Here is a 19,146-nt window from a genome sequence, read left to right on the forward strand (position 1 = left end):
AAGTGTATTTCAATAAAAATTAAGTTATATATTGAACATTTCTACGAAAGTTCCTTCTAGTAGTAAAAAAAATATCCAGAAGTAAACAATATTAATATAATAAATTAGCCCAGGTTGGCTCAGTCTTACCCATATTATTTTAAACTTGTTTTTTCTCTTTTTATATCAGTGTAAAATAAATGGCATCCAAACATATATTATTCAAAAAACATCAAGTCATTGGCTAATTAGAAAATATTAAATATAGATCACCACCATCAATACAGGAATAAAATCTTATATTATGACTATAATAAAACTGTAATGCAAGTAATAATTTTCTTACCAGCATATAATGATTACCATTAGGGGAAGTATGAAACCGCTCTGCTGTATTATAGTAGAAGTCAAGTATTAATACCTCGTCATTGAATAAGGGGTCACTGTAATAATAATCATTCTTTGTTTAAATATCTCATTTCATACTAATTTGAACTTCAAATATCTACAACATTACGTAAATATTCCAGTTTTTCATTTTTTTATTTTTACGATTAATTTTGAAAAATACTTGACATTTTTAATTTTAACCTCTAAAAAGTACCAACTTAATATAATTTAATATTTAAAACCACTCTTAAAGTTAAATATCGAAGCATTTTTGTCTACTTACATCATCTAAAGAGACACACAAAAACATCACACAACCATAGATCATTGTAAAATAAATTCATTCAAAATCTAATAAATGTTCCATTACTAATTACTTAAACAATATTTAAAACGCGTATTCATTGAATGTATTTCAATTGCAAAATGTTATTCATTTTATATTAAACTTTAATACATTTTTAACCAAACAATGTATGATTTTACAATTTTGATAACTAATTATATAATTTACTTTAAAAAATTGTGGAAAAAAACTGTAGACACCATATACTGTATAGCTTTATGCTCAAATGGGTGTTTCCAAATATAAAATAGATTTATTTATAGTATAAAACCATAAGTCAAAAAGTAATTTTAAGTTATAAAACAGATTTATCGAGGAACACATTAAAATAAATAAAAATCATAATTTTTGATTTGCATAATTAAAAAATATGTACCTATTTGATATTTTGTATTCATTTCAACCACTATTATTACAAAATATATTTTATTAGTAATATATTTCATTTTAATTGATTATCCGTAATAAAAGTGAACACATATTTGTATCAAATAAAAAGATTGATTGTTACTACAAACCAATAAACTCATGAATTGTAAGTCATTTTTTATATACCGTGTGTCCGCGAAAACAGGGTACACAAAAAATTAAGTTGTTGCGCTTGAACAAAATAGCAGGTTTAAAAAATTGTAAGTTATAGAAATTTATGATCCAATAGCCTAGTTTCATGTCCCGCAAACAGAATTCAAAATTATGTACAGGGTTCTTAGTATAATATATGAACTCAATTATAGAGTGTACCCTATATTTTCGGGACACAATGTATTTATGCCTAATACGTATACATCCATATTAAAATAAAAAATAAAAAAAAAAATTTTAAAAACACACTTTTCCATAAAAACATTTAAAAAAAAATTTTAAAAATTGCACTAAAAAGACAAAAATAATTCTCTGTACTTAAAAATAATGAAAAATTTATTGATGAAAAATTTAAAAGTGTGTGGTGCTCATACACTTGACATATATTCCCAGTCACTATCTTATAAACATGATTGAACAAAGAAGTATATGTGAGGCTTTCCTTGGCTTTTAAATTTTTCATCTGTAATTTTTTCATTATTTTGCTCTTATACTTGACATATACTGCCAGTCACTATCTTATAAACAGGATTGAACAAAGAAGTGTATGTGAGACTTAGCTCGGCTTTTAATGTTTTGTATGATGCACCACACACTTTTAAATTTTTCATCAATAAATTTTTCATTATTTTTAAGTACAGAGAATTATTTTTGTCTTTTTAGTGCAATTTTTAAAATTTTTTTTTTAAATGTTTTTATGGAAAAGTGTGTTTTTAAAATTTTTTTTTTTTATTTTTTATTTTCTACTTTTTAGTTGAAAGTAAATATTTTTATTAAACGTTTAAGAAATATGTTATCCGGTGTTTTCGGTACCTATATCAGAATACCGGTATAATGTTATTTGGTAATAATTACCGTTGTTACCATAGATATTATAATAATGGATAGGACACGCCTATACTTGCTTCGTAAGAGGTTGCGGTTTTTTTTTGGGGAAGAGAGAAAGTTCAATATCTGCGAGAGATATTACGGCGACGTCGTGGGGACAATCCTTTTTTTTTTTTTTTGGTCCATGTCCCAAAATGACAACGGATTATTGTATTGTCATCCAAGACCAAGGTCTATACCAATTTTCAGAATTTTTCATCTTCAAAAAGTGCCTCAAATCGAGCGCGCAAGATTTGATCACAGACAGACGTGAAACCAAACTTAAGAAAAGTGTTAATAATATATCTTACTTAGGTACCTGTTTTTAACAAAATCAGTTGTATTATTATTATTAATTATTTTTTTTAACTGGCCTAAGGCATCTTTATATAAACGACTAAAGTATATAAAATACAAAATGTGTATAAATCGTAATTAATACAAAATATAATATACTTAATAATATTAATATATACATATATAAATATAAATATACAAATTTATACTATGTTTACACTATACACGAAAATGCTGAAGGTTGTACCTTAAAAATGATGTAGCCCACTTAAAGCCAAGTCACTTAAACTAAGTCATACAGCTTTTAGCGTTTGAGGTTCTAAGTTAATGCCTTTCGAGTTGTCAAGAAATTGTGTAGCAGATACGTTGGTGTGCAGTTCTAGTCTTATGTTTGTTGGAAAACTTTTTTATTTCGTCCTGGACGGATGATATCTTCAAATGTCGATAGATGTCTTCATTCCCATCGAACAGGTATGCTGCGGCAAAGGGCAATATTTTGATAACGTTGAATATTAATTTGATGTTGGACTTGCAAGTACAATCCCTCAATTGTATGCCAAAAGTCCATATCGATTTGACGATAACTACAATTTTATTATACACAATATAGAAACCGTTTGTTTTCCAGTTCTAGTGTGGAACGTCTTCCAACTACCCATTATAACTTGCACATTTTTTCTTTGATTTGCATTTTTTTTTATTCGATACGGTGTTTCCGATTTAGGCGGGAATCATGGTTCATACCCGACAATTTAGCTGAACCATTTTGTAGGATCGTCGTGTGATCATGCAACACTTGTAAATTTTCGGTTATAACATAAAATATAATTCACGTGAAGGATGACGGTCCGAGTAGTCACACGCGCGCCGACCTAAATAATTTATGTTAAAACACTTGACTACAACTTACCTACGTTGTGAGAGAAAATATTTTTCGTGTAGAAATATTTATTAAACACTTCGCATAATTTGACACACGTGAGTGAAACATACGTGTTGCTCGTTCAACAAACAAAACGCGTCTGTAGTTGGAATTCAAAAAAGATGCATCGTATTCATGTTACACAATAAATTAAACTACGCCTATTTTTAACAAAATCCTATTTATTTTTGCATGCAATTAAAATAATGATGTCAGAGATATTTTCATTGTTTATTGAAATAAGTAAATAAGTATTGTATTTACGTGTAATATATTTTTAATGATGTAATAAAAAAAATATAAATAATATTAAAAACCAAACAATATATTTTCTTATACATGGATCCTAAAAGTTTTTTCAACTTTGAAAAATGTTTTCTTATTCATTTTTATTAAAAAATACTTGAAATTCTAAAATGTTAATATTTTAAACAATTTTTAAGCTTAATCGTATATTTTTAACTTATAACTTTAAAACATTAGGTACCTACCATAAAACCATGGTTGATGGAAAATCGGTATATCGACAACTTTCTCCAGGGCCGGTTTTCGTGTGAACCACCTAATTAATATTTTATGAAAAAAAATGAATTTGTAAAATCACAATATATTCACATTATATACATAAATACAACTACAACAATATTATGTACCTACTTTTAAATCGAAAAAATCTTAAAACTGAAAAATTATGAAAATATATCATAATATATGCATCAATATAAGAAAGTATAATTCATTGATACCTATTACCTATTATTACAGATATATTTATTGAATCACGGAGAAAAGGATTTTAAAAAATAATCAAAAATAATGTTTAGATTTAGCATCTTTCTCACCTACTAATTGTAATAGTTTTGAAAATGGATTTCCAGAAAATTCGTTATATGCACTTAGCTAAAATTTAAAAATGTAATCACTCTGTCCACTTTAACTTTAAATGTTAGTAAACAATTCCTAGAATCGAATCCTTAATTTCTAAAATAAAAAAAATCAAACAACTCATTATGCTGTATATTACGTGACGAGTTTACCAGAGTCGATCACTGTAATGGATGTGTTAAGTTTGAATTTAATATAAATCATTGCATACAAATAACGATTATAAGCGAAGGCGATCTGTTAGAATAAATTATAATATTAATATGCATTATATTAATCACATATAGTTGGCATTTTAAACGGCCAATAAAGAGTCCAGAATCAGTTAGTATATTTATATTTTTAACATAGTCAAATATTATTTTTTTTTTAAATACTTCAATGTAAACCCTATACATTTGTCGCTCCGTTCGGAATCTAAAAAGTGATTTGTGAGCCACTTAAATGTATATTTTCTGGTTCAAAAAATATCACCAATTCTTCTCTGCTTGAACATCATTAGTCACAATATATTTTAAATAATAATTTAATGTTTGAATGTTTACGATAATTTTTTACTTATGTTCGAGTTTTAAGACTTGATATTAATGCAACGTGCTTACGTCATCAGCAACTCATAAGCAAAAACATCGGTTCCGCTGAACAACTTAAGCATCTCAACACCTTTATAATGTCATGTCCTTATTAATATAATCATTTTTATAATGGAGGGTGAATATAACTTGCCAGTTAGGATCTAGAGGATACTTGATCAGGTTTCGAATACAATATTGTTACACCCTGACACGTTCATTTTTTATGTAAATTTCGTGATAAACCTCTCTAGCACTCTTCGTTATTTTTGGTGCAAAAGTATCATTTATTATTTTTTGGGTTAGGTCCAAGCGACAAATAGCTAAGCCCGGTATCTTCTTATTTGACAATAATCACAAATTTCAAATAAATGTCAATTCATGAATTTGAAAAACAAATATTTTAAAAAGACTTCTAGAATGTATTCGTAATTTAACTGTACGTATTATTCCACATTACCCAATGACCGGAAAATCCAATCCAAGTAATCGTTTTGTCAAATAGAATATCTATAGAAAGCTACAATTAACAAATCAGCAATATATTATAAACATAGGACATAGATCATAGTTTTAGAAATTATCATAAAAACATAATTTTTTTACTGTTCTGAAATTCGTTTAAAAAAAGTTGTTCCTTATAATCTTATATTCGTATTTACCTAATTAAAATTAGGTACATTGTAAAGTATTCGGGAATTGAGTTTATGACGTATTTTAAAAAATATTGTTGATTTATATGATGGTAATATTATCGAGCTTGTTTTTTTTTATAACTGCGTTACTTATAACTTATAAGTATATAATAAATAAAAATCCAAAAAACTATAGTTTCAAATTCCTAAGATTATGTAAAAATAATTTTGTATCCCACTATTCAATAATAAAAAATGTTATTTACGTACAGCATACTCTGCACAAAAAATAAAATCTTTATCTTTTAAGAATACCAACCACTTTTGAATTCACAAATTAAAATCAAGAAAACTGCAGCTAAATAATAATAATATGTTAAAAACCATGTCTAAATTATTCATTTGAAAAAGTTTAAATTAAATTGTAATCGGTAAGTACAAAAAAAAATAAAATCATATTACTTTTTTTGTAATTTTTGATTATCATTAAAAAAATTGTATTCAGATACTTATATAAATATTACATATCAATCATTTTTTTAAAGACTGACAAGTTAACCATGTAAAAAATATGTAAAATGATTTCAATGAAGTTTATTATTAGTTTCAAAAAAATCTATTAAAAAACATGAGTATCTATAATCTTATTATATAAATCTTTAAAAGATAATAAGTCTAAATTCATATAGACATATTTGATATAACATCAACTTATTTTTTCTCATTAAAAAATATATGATATTTCAACTTGCTATTGAAAATACTATCAATGAACATATAATTCAGCAAAGCAGAATGTACTAATTTTAAAGGAATTTATAACAAACGCATAATGATTTTTTTAATTAGAATTTATGAAAAATATTTAAACATTTTAAAAATAAACAAATAAATTATACATGCATAATGAACGAGGTTAATGCGATTTATGTAAGGAGTTAAATTAAGCTTATTAAATGTAACCATTTCTCAAGGAACTCAAATGAACTTAAGCAATTTATACGAATTGGGAGCATAATTCACTAACATAATTATTACAATCTCAAGAGTATAAAACTTGTCCTGATAACGTTATAATGTGAACCTGTTCCTATTATTAAACTAATATTAATGTTCTTCTATATTTACAAAAATGTATTCGTAAGAAGATATTTAAATGACAAATTATTTCGAAAATACATACACATAGAAATACATATCAAATACATATAAGGTTATTAATTCACCTAGCATGATTGTGCCACTCATATTTTTTCAAAATATTAACATATTTAAATTCTGATTTTTTAATTGTCAAGTATGCAGTAAGCCTTAAGGCTTTATATTTTCAAATTATTTGATTTTCATATACCTACTGTGGTGACGCAGATTTATTTTTTAATAAAAAAAAATAACCACCTAATTGTATTATACGTTGTTAACCAGATGATTATTTTTAAATTAATATAAAACTATAAATAGTTAATACTATTAAGACAACATTTGATTACAAAATGCAACAAACAAAAACAAATCTGTTAATATTATTAATTATATGATTTTGATTACGTGTTTAATATTTTTATATTTGAGATAAATTAAAAAGAACATATGATTAATAATATAATTTATAACTAGTTATATACCTAGTTGTATTAATAGTAAAACAAAAATAGCAAGTAACGTAAAGCATCAACAATTTTCATGCATGTAACAATTTATTACCTATTAATATTTTACTTTGATAATAATATATTAAAACAGTTTATTAAACTAGGCACCAAATATTAAACTTAAGAATATTATTAAAATTTTAAATAATACAATATTATATATAATTGTATATTATTGTTTCATTTTAAAATATTTATATATGAGTTGAAGAAAAAATCAGTTATGTATTAAATTATGTATATATTATAAAAGGGAAAATGAAGGGCATGCAACTCAATTGTGTCAAAGTAAGTCATAACCAATCATTAGTTTCCTAATGTGCGTTATATAGTTTGTTATCTACAATAACTACTCATTGTATTTAATATTATATTCGTTGGAACTAGAACCATTAACTGTTTGTTGGTTTTCGATACTGGCAGGTATAGCATGGTGTAGAATACGAATGGCCAACATAAGTGATAAGGGACATATTAAAGTGGAAAAAGCCGAATGTTTCGTGGTGAACCCACGAGGGTCATGAGGCACACATTACACAGATATAAGGGGAGGAAAAAAGTTTTGTTTAATGTATTATCCAGATTAAAACAAAAGGGACCCATTCGTTTTATTTGTTGAACAGAGCGTCCGGCCCGGAATACTAATTGTGAATTATCGACTTTCGTTTAATCGACATCGTTCAGAAGTTATTTAATGCGGCGTTGGGATTTTTCCCTCGAGAATGGACAAAAAAAAACTATCACTGACCTTTTTTCACCGTCCAACATCCACTGTTTTCTCAACCACCAAACCTCCGTGCTCACATATACTTCATCCGCACTCATGGTTATTTCAAGTATCGTTTTTTTATTACTGAAATGGTCACAATATATATTGCAATATTTTATTTTTAAGGCTGTATGGTAACGCGTAGCTTATAAATTATCTCGTGGTTAAATGCAATTCAAACGAAATAAACCTATACACTCAATTGAAAAATTAAATTTTAATTTATTAACCTATGAATACATGCATGACTTTGGCTAAGGGAACCTTATACCATAGTCTATGGCATAGACTGAACTTTATTTCAAATAATTTTGTTATAAATTATACAATATAAAAGATATAAAAATACATAACACCACCTATAAATTGTAATGGATATATATCTAAAATATGTTCAAAAATACATAGTTGATAAAAACATAATTATATAGATATATATTATATATACAATCTGAATAAATTGAATTGTATTATTATTATAACATTTTATTTTTTTCACGAATTTTTTCATGTCTATAGTTGACGAACCTATAATACTAAAATAACTATACTTTTATTATTAGCATTATTCTTATTTGTTATTGACCGCAATAAATGAGCACTTACATACTTATATACAGTTGTATTTAAATTTGGTAATACAATCAGATCATATTATTATTTTATTATTTTGAAATCGTGCGCATATTATTGTTTAGGAAGACCTTAAGTACATATTGTAATATAATTTGTATGCCTAATATAAAAAGTATGACAATGGTAATATTATGGTATTCGAATGTTTTTTATTTATTATTAGTATTATTTTGTACGTAATACAATTCAGTACCGACTGCTAATTATAAGAGAAAGTATCTACAAAATGTCAGGAATACCTAAGCAGTATTTTTACGAGGCCTACGTTACAATTGTATCAGGGATGTAATTGCATTGAATGAATAATTATAAGGAGTAGGTGCCGACAGATTGTTCATTTGTTAAACTCATGATTTGGTTTTCAGCTATAATATTATAACTGTTGACCATAGTGTACCAGTGTCTCTAACATTGTTGAAATTTCTACTAAATTTAACTTATGGTAAATATTATGTGTACATTAAATGTAAATTATGACCTGACAAACTTTACACTGACACACTAACAACATCTTTTATACACTTACGACTTTTCTGGGTTTGTTTATTATTGTTATTATTATTATTGTACATTTATATTTTTCTATTTATTTTCTTTATTTGAATATTAAAAAAAGTTTAATATATGACTAGTTTTTAACGAAACTGCTCCATCTAAAATAAATATTTTATAATCTTATTTTGTTTTTTGTTTCTGATTAGTGTAAGTGTATAATGATTACTTAGGAGTTAGGACAACTTCACAAGTTTTTATCAAAAATAAAAAATATCACGTGTTTTAGTTTTATGTCATCGCCTTACTTATATGCGCATTGCGTGGATAGTACATATATATTATAGAATAGTTCAGAGAATATACTTTTTTTCCTAACTACCTATCTTGAAAAGTCCTGGGAATTTTTACTTTTAAAAAACTAAATAAACGGTATAAAGTACCAACTCGGTTCAATTTTCTCCCAAAAACCACCCTCAAAGTTGAAAATTGAGATACTTTTACTGCTCTTAAAAGTGACAAAAAAAACAACAACACACCATTGTGAAACTAATATATTCATCACTCCATTTTGAAGCTGAAAAGGTATACTGCAAGCTAGAAGCTTACGTATAACCACAATAATCAATTTACGAATTACACATTTATATTAATCTAGTAATCTATTTGTCTATTGTAGTCTATACATTTGTTATTGAGCGTTAATATAGGTATTTAAGTACAATTTTAACTCGATATAATTAGTTTTTTATTATTCATAAAACATAATATTTGCATTTGTCGTCATCTACTCCTTGATATGTTCTATCATAGCACCTGTTGCTGGTTTAAACAATCATACTCTCTACATCAATATCGACGCACCCTAGACTCGTAAGAAAGTAGAATTGGTCAAAACCATTATTCTCGACAAATTACATATTTTAAGTATAAATAATGTATTACTTAAATACCTATTTTTCGTCCATTTTACATAGAATATATTACATTTGTATTTGAATGAACACCACGGACTTGTAATCAAACGAAACCTGCTCTGACGTGTTTAACAGGAAAAAAACTCAATTTGGAGGGGACATGAATTATAGGTACTCGTTACTCATATTCATATAATAATATACAATGTGATTGTCATTCATGTCAAAATTATACCAGTAATGGAATATATTCTGTAAGTTACATGTCACTATAAATTTAAAATTGGAAAAATACATTTCTGAATTCTGGTAGGTAGGTATTTATACCTACATTATTTTTTTATTTATAATATAAATAAAAAAAGTTTAGCATACATTTACCTACCTATAAAATATCAGGAAGATGTCAGAGCGCTATTTGTTTTCTCTTTCTGTCCCATGTCCATAATATAGGAAATTTGCTTCCAGTAGGTAGAACCAATTATGTGTTAATATTAGAATAAATTTGCATATTAACAAACTTAGAGTTGGATATAGTATTTTAAATAATTTTTGAAGTTTAAAATAAAATACTAAAATACCTACTCTTTCAAATTATTTCATGCATTTAATAATTTCTATGTAAACGAATAAAAAAAAATGACAAATGGGTATTTAATATTTACACATGTCATAACATAATAATATGGGATTTAAAATAATCCAAATTAGCTAGAAGCTTTATTATGTATACAATATACATAGTTTTTAATTTACAGATTATAATTTCAGAAGTATACTCCATCCATTTAATTCCAAATACCTGCAGAATGTAAGTTGGTACACTAAAACTAGGAGTCTATAAGTACATCGATTTTAAAATAAAGTTTTATTTGAAATACGTTAATAGAGATAAACACTTCTAACTCCTAATGCTCTTTCCTATGATCGAAACATATTTTTCGTGTGTAACTTATTTTTAAACAAAACTTTCAAATAAGGGAATTGCAGTTAGTGTTGGATAGGAAATTTATAGTTTTATCAAACAGTGACGTACATTTAGTGTTCTCGAGAATATTAGGCAATAGTATACAATATTTGAAATAAATTTTTTTTTTAACTAGTTTTATGGTAAATAATAATATCATTAAACAATTTCAACTATTTGTATATGTTTAGGTAGGTATCAATAAATGTAAATTAATTTAATCTTCACCTCCATCACAAGCATTGCACAAAGGAGGTGAGCCAATACATGTAAAATAATCAACTAAATGTAATCAGTCTTGCTGTTTTCTTTTCAAATAAATAAATAAATATTGTTTTCAAGTAGGTATCTATATATTTTATACTCGAATATTTTTTCTAGTGTGAATATTCAAACATTTTCATCTGTATCTGTACTTTAATACTTTTATAAGTATCTTTTAGTCTAAATATTTTCAAAATGTTCAATATTTCATTGTGTGTGGGCAGGTAGGTACGTGAATTGTATTCCTAGATATTATACAAAAAGAACTTTTAAAAAAATAAAATGTATGTAATTCGATTTTAGATTAAATATAACAATAATAAATAGTTTTTAAAAATAATTGAAAAATATTCTGTATTCTGGATAAAAATTTCAAGGAATAAATTGGAGTGTATCAATACGTATCAATCGGTTCAATGTCGAGCGTTCAAGAAGTTACACGACGTGCAATGTGCGGTATACCATCGAGGCATCGAAACGTACTGACACGCATCAGACTTATGAGTCGGTATGTTCAAGATTTTCAAGGAAGAAATTGGAGTTCAAGAACGTTCAAGAAGTTACACGTGCAAAATATACAAGCGATACGTACCGGACCCGTATCGGACTCAGACTTCAATACAAGTCGTAACGTAACTATTCCGCATCGATACGACGATATGTTTCAAATTTTTCTTCTTGAAAATCTCTATTACTACTACAGCATGATTATTCATTGCGTGCAATTAAAAAATATATATTTTATTGAAATTACCCAATATCATATTAAAACAATACCTACGTATTAACACTTATCCATAAATATGTATTCATTTCTAAATATACGTTTTTCATAGAACATAACATTAAAAAAATTAAGAAATTAGGTCTAATTTAGTCGATCGTTGGGCGAAAAGATTTTTCCGATCGTATTTTGTTAGTCAGGTCTCATGCGCTGTAATTTGTTTCTTAAACAATCATTAACGTATTCAATCGATTTAATAATAAATTGTACAATACAATTTGTGGTTATACTACCGACATTTAGTGCACAATACGAGTATTATCATTATATCGTGTACACCAGAGAGCGTGACCATTATGTCGAAACCACGGTAGAAGTCTATCTATTAGTCAGTGATCGAAAAACATAGCAACCAAATTTCGTGAATTTAGAATAATTTCCATAGTTGTTTATTTCGACCATGCCTATAATATCACACAAATATATGAAAGGACATTTTCTTATGTCATATGTGAATTACAAAGCTAATAATAATATATGGACTCAACAGTAAGTACAAAAATATAACACAAAATTAAAAAATATATTTAAGAAACATTTAGTCATAAGTCACAAAGTCCCCCCCATAATTGTAACCAAATTGTCACCCAAAAACTAATTTAATGCACAAATGTAACAATGGCAAAAGCTAATGGCCCACGTCACCAAAGCTACAAAAAGATGAATAAAAACAAAAATATATATAACATAATATTACATTGAATTTCATAAAAATTGTATAAGTATTATAATTCCTGACATTTCCCAACTACATTATTGCTACCAGCTAACACGGCAATGCTTTGCTATTGCTATGTTTTTGAGATTGCTTAACTCCTTTTGTGAGTAACACGCTGTGGGATGCCTTTTTAAGTATAAATTACATTATATTTTAATTTATAGTCATCCCGACCGGCGTTGTCCGTGAGATTCGCTTGTTGAGCAGTATATTATCAGGTAGATCGCGGACCCCGAGGGCCGAGAGGTACGTACGTAATTGTATAATCAAAGTGTATCATCGTAAGTGTAAGTATCAAAAAATGCAAAAAATTGGTACACCGAAACCTTGGTTCGAATTCTGTACTATAATACACGGGCTTATAATTATTATTATTAAACCAATAGCAACTATTTATAAACAAAAAAAGTAAATCTCAAAATCTTTTTTATATATAATTTGTCATTGATGCTCCGCTCCTATTGGTCGTAACGCGATGTTCCATAGGCACAAAGATTATAACCTTCCTCGATAAATTAACTATCCAACACAAAAATAAATTTTCAATTAGAACCTACTGGTCCTCAGATTAGCGCGTTCAACCAAACAAATAAACTCTTCAGCTTAATATTAGTATAGTTAGATTATAATATAATACACTAATATTATGTAGGTACCTACGACCTACCTAATAAATAATAATATAATATTATTGTTAGCATTATAATAAAATAAAATATAATTCAGTTTAAAAAGAAGACTGAAGCGAAATCTAGTGTAACTTTGAAACATCATAAACAACATACAATTTAACCACCAGATCGCGTATCCGTTTTGAATTTATTCATATTAAGTTTGAACAATATTATAATAAATTGTAATAAATGCCTGTTTTTTTTTTTTTTTTTTTTAAATTATTATGGGCAATAGATAGACCAAAGCTGTAATTTTAATACAATGCAATAATAATTATGATTGATTTACAATATTATTATAGGTAATACCGTAGCGTATTATACACTGTGGTACTGAATAATGCAATATAAATTATATAGGCACACCTATTATTATTTACAGTCACATTTTAGGTACCTACAATCTACATACCTAATGTAGGTACTTCCTATTTATTGGTCTTGTGCACGCTTACTCTAATGGGATTTGATACCAACGGTTTTCCTGAGTTCATATAGGCAGTTTTCTAGGCACGTGTCTTGTAAATGCGTACGTTGTAAGTTTGTAATCATTAGTGCATCTAAAGGGGAGGATGGTGCGAAAGGGTCTTTAGCAACCCCCCAGTTCTAATTTATCATCCCTGAGTTCAAATTTAGCTAGTATAGCTAAGACTCATATTAACTAGGTATAAAGTGTATTAAGACTTAAAATATGTATAAAAAGCTTCCAAGTATTGACTATTGGAGATTTATAACATGTAAGATTATGTAATTCAAGTATTAAGGGGGTGTGGGGGATAAGCACCCACACGGCTCTGTGAAGCATTTACAATTATAGCACCTCACATTTTAGAGCTCTAGTTGTGCCTGTGGATTTAGATAATATCTTTAGTGTGTTTGACACTACGTCACGTAGACAGTGTAAAAGAAATAGGCATATTATAGCACAGTGCTATCACACGTGCACGTACATGACAATACCACGCTACATGAATAATTGTATTGTTTATTTTTATGTCTAAAAGTATCACCCTATTTTCATTTTTACTAATTCACCAGGTTTTCCGATAAATGGTATGAAAATACAATAGGACGACGTTTGTTAAAAGTTAAAATAGACTTTCTTACATTTTTAAATTTATTTTCTTAATTCAATATTATTAATATTTAACATTTAAGAATGCATAATATTCAAATTTAAAATTCAAATTTTGAAAGGTAATAATATAAATAATATTAACAATTAAAAATCATTTTCAAGTTAACTTTTTGACGAATTCAAATATTTTTTCAGAATTTCTATCCAATTACAGAGATAATCATTACTCATTAGTCAGTCGTATAGTTACCAAAATGTGTGTCTATTTTGGTAGAAAATACAGTCGGGATCAAAATTACCGTAAAAATGTTTTAATTTGTATTGTTATGGACGGACTATGGAATTGAATTTTTTCAAAATATAAACATTTAATTTATTATAAATATTGAATGAATATAATATTTAAACTTAATTTTATTTTGTTTAATAATTAATTAGAAACATGAGTAAAAATAATACATTGTCAATCATACTAAGTTGGCCCGTGCCCATTCGTTATTTCACACAGTATTACGGTATAGCGTTGGACTAAAATAAAATATTTGTGATGGCCTACTTTTGTAATTTTTTTTTTTTATAACTCAACATTTATATTTGTTTATATTTTATAATTTTTGAGAAAACTGAAGTTATATATATAAATATTATTTTTTGAGAGCTCATTTTTTCAAGCATTCTATAATTATGTCTTCGTCCGGTAAATATGTATATTATTCTATTATTGAAAGCTAAAAACATCTGTAATTTGTAAAAATGGCCAAGTATAAAATTAATACTACATCCAACAATACTCCTATTTTATATTTTTATATTACCATTTGTAAAGACTATTATCCTTAGTACAAACATTTTAATAACTTAGAAACTACTCGTTTGAATAATAAAAATAGGTTAAATCAACATTTTTAAAAAAAATGAACCACTAAATAATTTACATTAATAATGTGGGCTTCTCATTTAAAAAAAAAAACAAAAATACGTATCGCCATAAAACACTCCTCAAGTAATAAAAAAAATCAAGAATTAGGAATATGGTCTGAAAACCTATATTTAAAAATCACAAAAATCCCGAAAATCAGAATTTGAATAAATTCAATATAAAAGGAAAAATGGGGGTGAGCATGCTTGGTGGTGGCGAATCACCTTATATATACCTAATATAATCTTTTTTAACTTTAAAATACTCATAACTTAGATATTACTCAAAATTAAAATATCATATAAAGCCTAGACTCTGGATAATACTCTTACCCTTAAATTGTATAATAGAACAGTTATTTGCTTTAATATTAAAAATAACAGAGTAAAATTTTCATCTTCTGAACAAAATGTTTAAAACATTTAACAAAACGCTAAACAAAACGTTAAAAACGAACTTAACACCGCATGTGGTACGGCATCTTCTCAAATTAAAATAATAAATATGTTATTGGTACCTATAGATATGAAATTAAAATTATTGGAATCTACCTTTTAAACTTGCAAATTGTTATTTGCAATATGAATATAATAATTGGATCATTATGTATAAACATTAACAGGTATTCAGGTATTCAGGTATTCAGGTATTCTAGTGGTTGAATATGAATATAGGTATGTAGTATTGTAGCAACGTAGAGATAATATCATAATATAGTTATTGAGTAACTTAATGTCGTTATACTATAGATAACAATTATTAGTTGTTTTCAAGCAATACCTATGGATTAGACTGTTGATAAAGCAGTCAAGTGCTGTAAATTTACTAAACAGTTAGAATACCCAAATAATATTGTCTATGTATATTTTTTAAATATCTTTATTGATTTGGTGTTAAACAATTTAAAATTCAATATAAAATTAAAATAAATCAATCCTTTGATTAGTGGTAAAAACCATGAAGGAATACGGTACATTTCCTAGTGACCAATATTCTTCTACAGACGATTTGAGTCATCCATGCACTTATACTAATTCAGGTTCGTAAAAAAACATTAACTACCTATTTATCAAACTCAGTCTCATATATTTGTCGTACAAAAATCTAACTATTTCTGTCAATTGTTTTATTTTCATTAAAATGTATAAATGTACATTTTATGTACCCTTTTCAATATAAAAATGTAATTTATTGCATATTATAACAAATAGATTATTTAATCAATAATATATTAGGCATGTTAGGTAATATTTACTTTTTTTAATTTTAAACTAAACCATTTGCTTTAGCTTTAATCTACATATAATTTTTAAAGTTCTGTAACTCAAAACTATCGACTATCGAGCATGATAAACTTGATAAAATAAAATATAATATGTATATAACATTATGTAGTTCTCAGATAACAAATTATAATGTTATTGAATATATCGGTACTTTAGTACTTATACATAGTTATAATAACCGAATTATAATATTATTATCGAAGTAGGTTTGACTATGGTAGTTAAATTGTAGGTATTTGAAATTTATATCAATAAGTATTTTATTGAACATTCGAGTGGATTATTACATAAATATAGGCACCTACTGTGTGTTTGAACAAAAGTTATTAGATATAATGTAATAAATTTTACAATTTATCAACGTTGAAACATGAAAGGGAAATGTGGACAATTTATGGTCACTATAGCAAAATTATATAGGTTTATCTTTCACCTGTGTGTAGCTCAATAGGTATATCTACTGAATACCCACGTTACCTATATAGTATAAAGGATAAATTATATGCAGTAAACCGTTTAAGAATTAAAAATAATAATAATTATGAAAAGTTCATGACAATAAATTCGCAGTATATGACATATATTCTTCAAAACTGTTTGATGGTTATCTATAGTTTTTCTTATGTTATCGATGGATAATTATTTATTTGCTGATATTAAAAATTTTGAAGGTTTTAATTGTATCAATGTTTTTTTTTGCACTTCCTCATAGTGGACGCCTAAAGACCATAGGTCTATATATGTTTTAAAAGCGTTTTGTGAATTAACAGTTTGATCTCAAAGTTTTATGTGTACTTTTATTTAAAAACTGTGCTCAACATACGAAGCCGTTAGGATGTTCATTTGAAGCTTGTTGGTTGCTTAATTTAATATTAATTTTTACAACTTTACTTCAGTTGTAATGGGGTAGTGGTAACACTGGATATACAATTTATTTTTACTGTATTTTAAAACTATTTCTTTAATAAACTTTATTGAAAGGTGTGTTAGAATGTGTCTATTTTTAAAAATCATATTAATGGACTTTTCTGGAGATGTTTTTAAAATGGTTTTATCAATTTTAAATATATTATAATATTATACAGTACTTAGTCACCAATTTGGCACTTATTCTGGACTAATCAAGCAGAAAGACATTTTTCCGGATTAAGCGGCAGCTTAATTGATTTATGTTTGATTTGGTCCTGAGAATTTTATCAGTAATATGCAGCTGTCTGGATTAAACGATGACTACTGTATTTATTACAACTCATCGCCTAAGTTCAGTTCACTATAATGACATGGCTAACAAAATAAAAATTAAATTTCCAAGCTAATTTCAAAATAATACGAAAATTAAGTATAAATCTCGTTAGTAGCAAATATCTTGTATTTATTTATTTGTGTGTGTGTATATAATATATATATATATATAGAGAGAGAGAGAGACTGTAGGATAAAGCTGGTTATATTCATGATAACTTAAAAAATGTCTATCTAAATATATAGGTATTCAATTTTAGGCATTATACTACATGCTATTACATACACTTAATTGTACGTCAATCGACAGAAAAACCACGTCTAGAATTTGACACTATTTTTAGGTTCACCAACAAATTATTTTCGTTATAAATATGATAGATAACGTAAAAAAAATATTACGGAATTACCTATATTACAACTTATTTTACTTCACCCTATATGATATAGATTTTATAATTATTGAACCTTTATTTAAATTTTAATGGAAAATTGGTTTCAATGATAAACATTTCAATAGATATTTAATTTTCCACATGTTATGAAATCTGATTAATTAATTTTCTAGTTTAGTATATACACTATACAAACAATGAGTTATATTATAAATGCATTATCGATGCATAGTTGAGTTAATACTTTTACCAATCATAGATTAAATTACTTAAGAGTTCATCAACAAAACAAGTACTTATAGGAACGTACAATAACATAGTTCATAAGATTAATTAGATTATTAAAAAAACAGAAATTATAATAAATATTCATTGATAGAGTGCGGTATGTATTGGTAGAGGTTCTTATAAATAAACCTATGATATACATAAAAATACACTTTCTACGTGAATAATTTAAATGTAAATGCTTTCCTGATAGAAACTTGCTAACAAATAAATTTTACAAATACATTCCTTATAAATACTCAAAACAATATCGTATTGACTACTTAGGAGGCTAACATTTTCTATTTTTTAAACGACAAACCAAATTTTTGATTTCGAAATTTACTGAAAAAATTATTTCAATTTAAATGTATTACAAAAATGTTGTAAATATTGTTCTTTTTATATTGTAGAGAACATTTTTTTATGTGCCAATTGTCAGTGAAAAATTAAGAAGATTTTAAACAAACATTTTTAATTTACTCAAATAATTTGTAGTCATTATATTTTTACGTGGCCATCACAAGTTTCAGTTTTTTTTATTAAATATAATAAAAGAATTAAATAACATTACAAATTGTTTAAAAAAATATCTTCATTACCTAATCAAA

General features: G+C 26.3%; 1 protein-coding gene across 3 annotated transcripts in view; it reads left to right on the forward strand.

Moving 5' to 3' along the window:
* Positions 1-16,160: 16,160 nt before the first annotated feature.
* The window catches only part of LOC132940558 (aquaporin AQPAe.a), a 32,013-nt gene continuing 29,027 nt past the window's right edge, over positions 16,161-19,146 (forward strand). For 2 of the 3 annotated variants that reach the window (XR_009664095.1, XM_061008290.1), the window contains exon 1: positions 16,161-16,384. Coding sequence is in view for 2 of the 3 variants with exons in the window: in XM_061008290.1 (XP_060864273.1) it covers positions 16,303-16,384 (82 nt within the window). In the remaining variant the exon portion in view is untranslated. The remainder of the gene's footprint in view (positions 16,385-19,146) is intronic. The other variant, XM_061008291.1, reaches the window with a different exon arrangement.

This window comes from Metopolophium dirhodum, chromosome 3 (genome assembly GCF_019925205.1).
Source record: "Metopolophium dirhodum isolate CAU chromosome 3, ASM1992520v1, whole genome shotgun sequence".
NCBI classification, from domain to species: Eukaryota; Metazoa; Arthropoda; class Insecta; order Hemiptera; family Aphididae; genus Metopolophium; species Metopolophium dirhodum.